Here is a 10,280-nt window from a genome sequence, read left to right as displayed (position 1 = left end):
AGTATCTGCACGTATTCATTATGTATTGGCATAGCCATATTTGCCATTATGAAAGGCATTGGGGGACTTACGTGGTTTTTAGGCGCGCCATAGGTTGCCACAGTAGGATTATGGCAAGTATTGAACCTCATTATGCATTGCATAGGCCATATTTTGCATATATGAAAAGGCATTGAACTTAAGGTTTTTAGGCCGCGCCAGAGGCTTCCACAGGAGTATATGCAAGTATTGACCCATTATCATTGCATAGGCCATATTTTGCATATATGAAAGGCATTTGAACTTACCGGGTTTTTAGGCCGCGCCAACGTTGCCACAAAATAGTATATGTCAAGTATTCATTATGCTTTGCATCCCCATATTTTTGCATATATGAAGGCATTGACTACGGTTTTTAGGCCGCGCCAGAGGTTGCCCACGGAGTATCTGCAAGTATTGAACTCATTATGCCATTGCATAGGCCATATTTTGCCATAATATGAAAAGGCATTGAACTTACGGTTTTTTAGGCCTGCGCCATGAGGCTGCCACAGTAGTATATGCAAGTATTTAACCTATTATGCATTGCATACCCATAATTTTGCATACTGAAAGGCATGGAAGTTTTTGCCTTTTGATGGCCTTTTGGTTCTTTGAACAGCTTTTGACTCTCAAACTGAGAGCTTCATCCTCTGGCCTCCGAACAGCTGTTGGCTCTCAAGCTGAGAGCTCTTCCTCCAATCTCCAAACTGCTGTTGGCTCTCAAGCTCAAGCTGAGAGTTTGGCCTCTTATCTCAAAAAGCTTTTCCGCTTCTCATACTGAGAGCTTTTCCTCCTACCTCCAGAAAATCTTCCTTTGACTCTCACCAGGTGAGTTTGTTCGTTCCTTGAGACAGTGCCTTGGCTGACGAGTTGGGGGAACTCAGCAGCCATTGCCTTCCTCCTCAGTGAAAGATGAATATCCTGAAGATCTTTTTTTATCTCCGTGAAGAACATCTTCCACAATGTGCTTGAGGCCCTTCCATTGTTTCTCGTAATCCTCGCTCTTTTCCCGCTGGGCGTTCAAGTACTTCTTCCGTGTTTTCTTCCTCTGTCTCACGGGCCTTCTCACAGGGGTTTTTCCTCACTCCCTGTGTCTTTCTTCCTATTATTCCTCCTGTGCACTTCTCTTGCTTCCCTTCTTCAATCATTTCATCTCCGTGTTCCAGCGCAATATGTTCTAGCTGGAATTCCTCTGAGCAGTCCCATGGAGAAGCATCATCAACATGTATTTGTCGTGCTCCCTCAAAGCCTCCTCCTGTGTTCTTAGCTTTCTCCCTGAGACGCTTTTCGTCTCTCATCCTATGTTCCTCCTGCTGCTGAATCTTTTCTTTCAGCATATCACAGTCTTTGAGAAGTCGCTGCACTTCCAGTTGAGCTTCACTCTCTTTCTTCTTCAAAGAGATGAGGTCTTCTTCTTTACATTCCAGCAAGCGTTCCAGGCACTGTCCTTGACGCAGAGCGCTTTCCAAGTCTTCCTGGAGTTCCTCCAGTCGTTCACGCTGCTTTTCTGCTTCTTTTTCCTGTTGCCTCAGTCTCTCCTGATGTTGCCTTCTTATTTTAATCTCTCCATCTTCTTTCTCCTTAGCTAACAGATGGTTTTTATTCATCTGTTCTTCTAAATCAATTTTTATCGTCCTCTCCCTTTTATTTTTTCCTCTCCTTTTTGCTTCCTTTAGCAACGTCTGCAGCTCCGTTGCATAATGGAGAGCTATGTCTAGTTTATCCTCGAATTCCTGTTTTGTTCACACCTTGTCTGTTCTTCTTTTGTGAGGAACTCTTCTATTCGAAGGCGTTCCTCTTCTGGAGCTCTGCTTCTAAGGTCGTTAGGGGAAGCCTCCATGTCTTTCTCTCTTCATTTGCTCCTTCTAACAAGCTCTCCATCTCTTTCCCGTGATAGAGAGCATCCCGCAGAATGGTTTCCTTCTGTTCTAATAAACGATTTCTTCAGCGACATTATTTCCAGCGTCCTTTTCCTCTAATTCTTCGTTTAGTCTTTTGCATTCTCTCCTCCTAGTTCGGCCACCCAGTTTTTCATCGCTTGAAGCTCATCTCTTAAAATCTCATTACGTTTCCTCTCAGCTTTTAAAACTTCTTTTGTTAAGGTAAACTCGGACTCTGCTGGCTCAGAAGTGACCTGGAGATTTTGATGCTGGTCCTGCATCTTCAGGACATCCTCCTGAATCCTTACATTTTCCACTTCAGCGAGCCTCAGTTTTTCTTGGAGAGTCGAGTTATCATCTTCAGCTTCCTCCAATCGTCTCTTCATTATTTCACGTTGGTACTCCATTTCCTTAGTTTTAAGGGCGAGGGATTCTTTAAGATGGTCGACTTCCTTCTCTTTCATTGCTAAAACTTTCCTCAACTCTTCATTCATCGTACAGACTATCTTCGTTCTCCATATCGAGTAATTCATTAGTGTTTTCACTTTCCTTTAATTTCAGTAAGGTGGCCTCCAGCTCTCTTTCTTTTCCAGCCATCTCCTGCTGGAAGAGCCGTCTCATCTCGCTCTCGTCCTCGTCTCTCCTCATAAGCAAGCGACCTTTCTCTTGTAGGTGACACTCCAGAGACGTCAATTTCTCATTCTGCTCTTTCTGTATCTTTTCAGTCTCTTCTAATTGATCTAAAGCTTGTCTTAAATCCTGATCAAATTGCTGCCTTTCACCTCTGAGCTGTTCACCTTGTTGGAGGAGGTTAACAATTTTTCTGTCTCTTTCATTTATTTCCTTTTCAAAATTACTTTTCATATCCTTTCCCTCGTTTTCTTTCTTTTCTTTTCAAGAAGTAAATCTTTCTCCATTAGTTGTTTTCGAAGCAGTTCGATTTCCTGCTCAGCTTCTTTCCAGAGGTGTTCTTCAATTTCGGGTTTTTTCAGTTTCGGGGTGCAAGTCGTCATCATTGTCCAGATCACTATCTTCTAGATCTTCCAATTCCAGACTGTCTCCTCGTCGTCAATTTCGTGTGCCAGATCGTCATCATTGTCCAAGTCTTCGTCATCCTCACTGTCGTCACTATCTTCACTACCATTCGTGTCCATGCTGTCTTCCATTAAAACGATTTCTTCCAGGTCGTCAACTCGGGTTCCTTTAATCTGGTAACAACAGAAAGCAACGAGCGCCAAGCCCGCCAGCAATGCCATCCCACAGGGATGACGAGAGCAAAGCGAGGCGCGTCAATGCTGCTGGGGGTTGTTCCTCAAAGATTTCAGGAGTCCGAGAATCCGCCATACCACAAGATGTTATTATGTCCTGTACGCCAACATTAATCCGTTGAGAACCAAACAATGTTACACAGTCCTCACAGATAGAAGCATACAGGTCACAGCACAAGAAACACAGTACTAGTAGCAAAAAGCAGTAATTCGCGATCATAATGAATGAAGCGTTATACCCGAGACTCTCGCTGTCTCTACACTCAGTTTTTCAGAATGACGCTGGATTCGGGATCTATAGGCGTTCGCTCCTGGCGCCAACAACGTCTTCATTCCACGGAGACTCTGGAAGCGGCTTCACGGCTCGGCTCCGAAGGATTGCTCCATTTCTCCGTTGCTGTTCTGGCGAAAGTCTCCAGGTCCCCGACCAGCTCCTGGAGTCCTTCGGGAGGATCGAGGTCTGTAGAAGGAATCCCCGCTAATCTTATTCGACTCTTGACCTCCGCCGTGATCACAAGTCCAGTCCAATTTCCTCCTGATATAACCTGCGCGAGTCTCCGTTTTGAGAGAAATTGACCTAAAGTTTGCTGAAGTTAAATTCATTTTTAATGATCCCGTTTTGTTCAAGTTGTGACATAATCTTTCGTAAAAATTTTCCCATGACCATTTTTTTCTTTACTTTAATGTTCACGTTTTGGTTAAAAACCTTATCATTAGTAGCTGTAATACCGTAATGTTTATTATTATTATTTTTTTCTTTTTCTTTTCTTTTTTTTTAAGAAGCAGCTGTCTCTCGGTTTCGTGTTTTTATCATAAACCACAAGGTTATCTTATCCCCTTTTATTTACCCCCTTTTAATTTACAGTGGGAAAGAAGTTTCATTTACTGTTATGTTCCCGTGTCAGTTGCTTAGGAAGTATGAAAGTAAAATAAAAAAATAAGAGAAAAAATCAGTCATTTACCATCCATGAATACACCAATATCAGAGAATAATAATAATAATATAATACTAATAATAAGAATAATAATAATAATAATAATAATAATAATAATATAATAATAATCCTCCAAAGAAACTCATAATCACATGAGTCAATAAAATGGAAAATTAAATCCACAATAATATATCTGTTTGATTTTTTAAATTTATATTTTAAATAACAAAATCAAACAGACATACTATTGTGGATTTACGTGTCCAAATAATAATATATTAATATTAATTCGCAAACCTCTGAATCATAAGAATTAGGTGAATGACAATATGAATAATGATGAATTCGCAACTCTATCTACTCCATAGTCATAAGCATTGGAGGTGAGTTATATCCCATAAGGTGAAGAATGTTGTTTCGTTGAAAAGACATCCCCAAATCGCATGTTAGTTTTAAACCTTCTCTTCTGATGAGGTTGAGATCTCATCAGGACATGATTGATATCTTCATTATTTATGCGTGGGGTTCAAAGTGACGCTGCAGCATCCAATGGTTATTTCTGTTGAAAAGCGACTTCAGGAATAATATAGGGAAAATTCACTTTGATTTCGTAGAACAGTATATTATTTTATGCGTCTGCCAGGATGTTCTGATATGGATAATTATATATATCTGCATTTTCAAAATCCTCTGTACTATCATAGCATTCAACTCACGATACTACGCTCATTTATTCATGGATAGGTGGATATCTCGCTTAAATTATATACAAACTATTGAAATGAAAATCATTTGGCATTAATGTAAAGAATTGTGAACTTAGAAGTAAAAATTTGTACTTGTTTACTGTTTTGTTAGTATTTTATATTTTATTTAAAAAAGGCAAAGCTTTACTTTCCCGCAAGCCCAAAAAATGATGGGTGGTTAATAAAAAACCTGTAACATAATTATTGCGAGTAATTGTGTAAACAAATAAATTCGTCATGAATACTAACTTTTACTCTTGGAATATTTAATACATTCACAAAGGAACTTAAATGTGTCAACTTCATTTGCACGAAAAAATAAATTTGCGAATTAATTAGAATTGGGGAAAAGGCCATTTAATGGTTAGTGCTAAAATAGGCCAACTTTCCTGACAAAACAAAAAGCCGAGATTTCTTTAAAACATTCAGTTTTCTCAAATCCTCATGTTGTCATGATCCTCATACTTACATTGTTTCTATATATATACTTATTCAAATTCAGTTTATTGAAATGGTCACCTAGATATGTATATTTATTAAGATTCGGTATATTGAAATGGTCACCTATAAGTGGAAAAATGAATTTTGAAAAAGTGCATTGAATTTCGCACAGACAGATGTTGATAAAATATTTTAATATATGTGACGTAAAAAGTATTTTTCTCCTTAATCAACGAAAGGAAGGAAAAGCTCTATGAAACATTTGGAAATTCAGTATATTTTTTGTAATTATATTTAACATCAAGAGTGTTCAAATAACCTTACATTCATCTGATCTTCTCTGCTTAATTGTTAAAGTTTTTACTGAAAGAAAATTTCTGTATAAATTAAAATGTTTTACAACAGGGATATGTGTCTGGTTTTATAATGAACAATGAATTATTGCATCAAAAGAACTAATCATCCGTTCTTCTGAACTATCGTGGTGACAAACTTCAAACATTTCACTTTATATAGTTAGATGTGGGGGATCAAAGAGACGCATATTATTAGATAAATGCATTTGCAAAAGGAACTGACGCAACTGTGGTGATACTTGTGAAAGTGGCGATTGACGGCGTCAATAACCTCGTTGTTGCGACGCCAGTAAGAACTAACAAATCAAGTGGCGATTGAAGGGAAGAGAATGGAGAGGCATTTTGAGTTTACAAATGAATTACTTATTTATGCAGAGGGGAGATGTAAGGTAGGGATTCGTTTCAAAAGTAAGACAGTACAAGGTTCGAAAGCTCTTAATATCCATTAAAGACCATATACTCACATGGTATATTATTGTGGACCTGCAACCTGTTATTATTATTATTATATTATTATTATTATTATTATTATTATTATTATTATTATTATTATTATTATCCCTCGCTTACGGAACGTGACCACTAAAGCTTTACCAATCTTTGCTGTTTCCTCCTGGACTTCAGAAACTTGTTTAATTTTAAGAACGTCACGTTGTCACATTTCCCAATAAATATAATGAAACAGAAATAGATCAAGTTTTTTTTCTTTCAAAGAAGGTGAAGGACGTTCAACTTTATTCATGAAAACCCTTTTTCATCTTTTTTTTTTTTTTTAGCTGTCCTGAACTCTTCAGCTTTGTATTTTAGCAAATTATGAAGACGATTTCTTGTCTTCGCAGAATGAATAACGTATGAAAGTTGTGCCCTGCTCTGGGTATTTTTCGTCATAGCAAGATTTAATATTTTGTTTCCACTGGTGATTTCCCACATTGGAGAATTAAGGAGAGAGAGAGAGAGAGAGAGAGAGAGAGAGGAGAGAGAGAGAGAGAGAGAGAGAGACTGTAGTCATGCCTGCAATGCCTCCCTTTTAAACATAGAGTTCCACTCCATTTGCGCCAAAAACTGCCGTATCTTGTGGTCCCTCTGACGCTGAGCATTTTCGTAGCCTAACTTTCTTCTAGAAAACATGTTAATCGCTTCATTACTTTTCCCCCTTTTCTTATTTTTTTGTTTCCATCTTTAATCGCCATGAAGGAATGCTTGGAGGTTTTTTTTTTTTCGACTTGCCACAAATATAAATTCCTTTGACTAAAAAGTCCACCTGCAAGGAAGCAGTTTCCACAGTTATTGGCGGTAGTCCTAACCCCTTACTCAAAAGTAAGAACTGCAAGGCAGCAGCTGTCCTCTTTTTTACGATACGCAGGACCTACGGTGGCAGTATTCTCACGCCCCTACCACAGGGTCGACACTTATGTACGTCATTTTGTGGTGAGGAACAATGTTTCGGTAGCTGTAACAATGCTTTGTTTCTTAGACGATTTTGAGACAGTTCAGGAATTCTGTGAGCAGGGCAAAACTGTCTTTGGTGAGCGATAACATGGAACTTGTTCAATTCCCTTGGCCCGATACTTCACAACACTAGGCCATTATGAACTATATAATACGACATTTGCAATTCTGAACAGTACTGTGATAACTATCATGGAACGAATCATGGATATGAGCAGATTAACTTAGATTAAACTAAGTTAAGCATTTTTTTCACTTGTGCATTTATTGCTTTTAATACTTTTCAGCATTCGCTGTTAAAGGCGCATACAACGAACTGGGAGTAATGTGAGTTGTTTAGCAGCCAATAAACTTATCACCGTAGGGGGTAGTCAGTGCAGCGCAAGCATTTCTTTGGACCCCGCTGCAAACCCCCTTTCAGTCCTTTAGTGTACTTCCGTTCATATGTTTCTTTATTCCTTCTTGCTTTCACCCTCTTCTAACAACTGAATCAGTGCAACAGCGAAGTTATCCTCATCTGATACGTTTCAAACCATATTACCGTTAGTTTCTCAATGACCTCTTGGATCCCAGTGTTTGGCCTGAGACCTAATTTCTATATTATCTTCTCATTAATATCTTATGATTCTGTATCTGAAATACTCAAGCCATTTTATTACCAGAATTACATGAATACACTTGTTCATAGAGCAGAACAAAGTAATGGGTTTTCAGTTCCCAATTTACACACGATATGTGTACTTATTTTCTTTTATGTACCAGGTCAGCCTGGACAGTAATATTTGTATTATTATATCGTACACACACCTAATTTAGTTAGAAATGCATTCATGAATGATAAAATGTGCATTTCAGTTTTACATCCTATTTTGGTTAATCAATTTTTCTTTCCACTAAGAGACCTTTCATATATATATATATATATATATATATATATATACTATATATATATATATATATATATATATCCTATATATATATTTATATATATGTGTGTATATATATATATATATATATATATATATATATATATATATATATATATATTTATATATATATGTGGTGTATATATATATATATATATATAATTCTAGTATATATATATATATATATATATATATATATATATATAGTCAGAAATCCAAGCGCTTCGTCTTTACTCAGACATTGTGTCAAGGAGTTGAATGAGGTACAATTGGAGAGAAAGGTCTCAGGCACAACACAAGATCAAGAACACCAGATGGTTAATTGTCAAAAGGGTAAAATTAAAAGAGAATAATCCAGGATTATCGGATATCACAAGGTCACAAACCTAAACAGATTGACCCTAACCGAAATTACAAAGTTTCTTTGCAGTCCAAAACATGTTGATCTACAACTTTTTTCATTATGAAAGCACCAAGTTTCAATAAACCAAGACTTAAATTTAGAACATTTCTATTATTTGACTTGATGAAAACAAGATTCAATGATATTCCTTTTAACTGTGTCATTACATGGGATTAAGGCTCTTGCTTGACTCCAGGTTAATAGGATGCCGACGTTATGTATATTGACATGTTTTACTCTAGCGTGAAGACATCATTACACATATGATAGAAGCTTCATCATCAACAAGGTTTCCTGGCAGAATATAAAAGAATGCTGTTTGCATGCAAACACTCCCAAACTGCAACTATGAAAGTCATTTAAATCTTACAACTGTTATATGCTCAGTGAAAACACTCGGAAAAAAACGGAATTGTACTTGTTTTTTTTTTTTTTTTTTTTTTTAAAGGCGGTAGAGGACGGAACGAGGGTTCAGTTTACTTCAGGCTTCGTGAGATATTCAACAGAGGCTCCTTCTCATGAACGATGTTCGACAAATGACTTGTTATCTTTTGGTCCCGTCAAATCCCGTCTGCTTCCGAGATGCGATGATCTCTCAGGAGCCCCTTTTTGCTTAGATGCGTTTTTTGTCTTTGTTGGTCTCTGTAAAGTTACTTATCAGACCTTGTTACAGGTTTTGGTGTCATCTTAAAAGTTAATCATTCGAGTTTGCATGACAATTTCGAAAAATAACAATAGACCATATATTATGCAAAACGAAAAAACTCATTTACGTTGAACCTCAACTTCATGTACCCATGCTGTAGGGAAATAGTCTTCATAAATGAAAATAGAGGTAAATTGTCTCTCAGATGTGAGCATTTTATTGCAATTGATTCCAGCTGTTGTAACCTTAGAGCGAACGCGGAGGAAGTATTCATGGGACATGTTCAGCTAATATGAACAAGAAAAATAAGGAGCCAGGAATAGCAGGTTAAAATCAGATGAAAAAAAAATCCCTAAAATGGGAAAAATTATAAACCAAAAATAAAATGGTATATAAGCCATCGCAATCCATAGCACAGTAAAACCAAAGGAAAAACGTTGGAAAGAATTTTCCCATATTTCCACCAAAAAGGTTATTCGGGCTTTTAGCTACAGAATATTCTTAGTTTATGTTTTTCCCTTTCGTTACTTTCTGTGAATTTGATTTATGGCAGCATGCAAGTTTTTTTCTTTCTTTCATTCTTTCTTTCTTTCTTTTCTTTCTTTCTTTATTTCTTTAACCATTTTGAAGCCTTATGGTTTGAACTTTACTGTAGTCGTCTTAAAGTGGTTAAATAGAAAAAAAAAACAGAGAGAGAATTAAAAGTTGAAATTAGACGAAAACAGTTTCTTATTGTGACCATTGAAACTCATCTTGAAGTTGCATAAAATTTGGCCCGCCCCGAAAAGAAATAATGAGAAAAAAATATATTTTTATCAGTTCTGCTTTCTGTTCGAACTCTTTCTGCTTACATTTGCTGTTCTTCATTCGCTTCGCCATAAAAAAGATTAAGTACGTCAGTCAAAGCGATTATGTTGATATCCTTTCTTTTGATAACTTCTATAGTTTTTTATAATGAGTTTTGGGATAATGAGCTAAATGACTACGTTGTTCAGATTTTGACGTCATACAGCGATTTTGGACGACTTTACGATTTGAAAAAAGCTTTGTGGATTACAGGAAGCATTTGCTTGTGAATAAATCCTCTTACTTAGAGGTCCTGAAAATATATTTATGGAGATACGGTAAACAGAACGGGATGATTAATATTCTTATGTTAACAGTGGAAAAGAAAATTGTAGAATAGCCATCTGAATAATGCAGCCGTTT

General features: G+C 36.8%; 1 protein-coding gene across 1 annotated transcript; it reads right to left on the bottom strand.

The window, feature by feature from the left end:
• Positions 1–956: 956 nt before the first annotated feature.
• LOC135199063 (golgin subfamily A member 6-like protein 26) lies at positions 957–1,628 on the bottom strand. Its single transcript, XM_064226976.1, has one exon. The coding sequence runs from the start codon at positions 1,626–1,628 to the stop codon at positions 957–959; it is 672 nt and encodes a 223-aa protein (XP_064083046.1).
• Between the last annotated feature and the right edge of the window lie 8,652 nt (positions 1,629–10,280).

Source organism: Macrobrachium nipponense, chromosome 25 (genome assembly GCF_015104395.2).
Source record: "Macrobrachium nipponense isolate FS-2020 chromosome 25, ASM1510439v2, whole genome shotgun sequence".
NCBI classification, from domain to species: Eukaryota; Metazoa; Arthropoda; class Malacostraca; order Decapoda; family Palaemonidae; genus Macrobrachium; species Macrobrachium nipponense.
This window is presented reverse-complemented; position numbering and strand designations above follow the sequence as displayed.

Coding starts and splice junctions, on each gene's coding strand:
- LOC135199063 (XM_064226976.1), bottom strand. CDS start 1,628: ATGAATAAAAACCATCTGTTAGCTAAGGAGAAAGAAGATGGAGAGATT.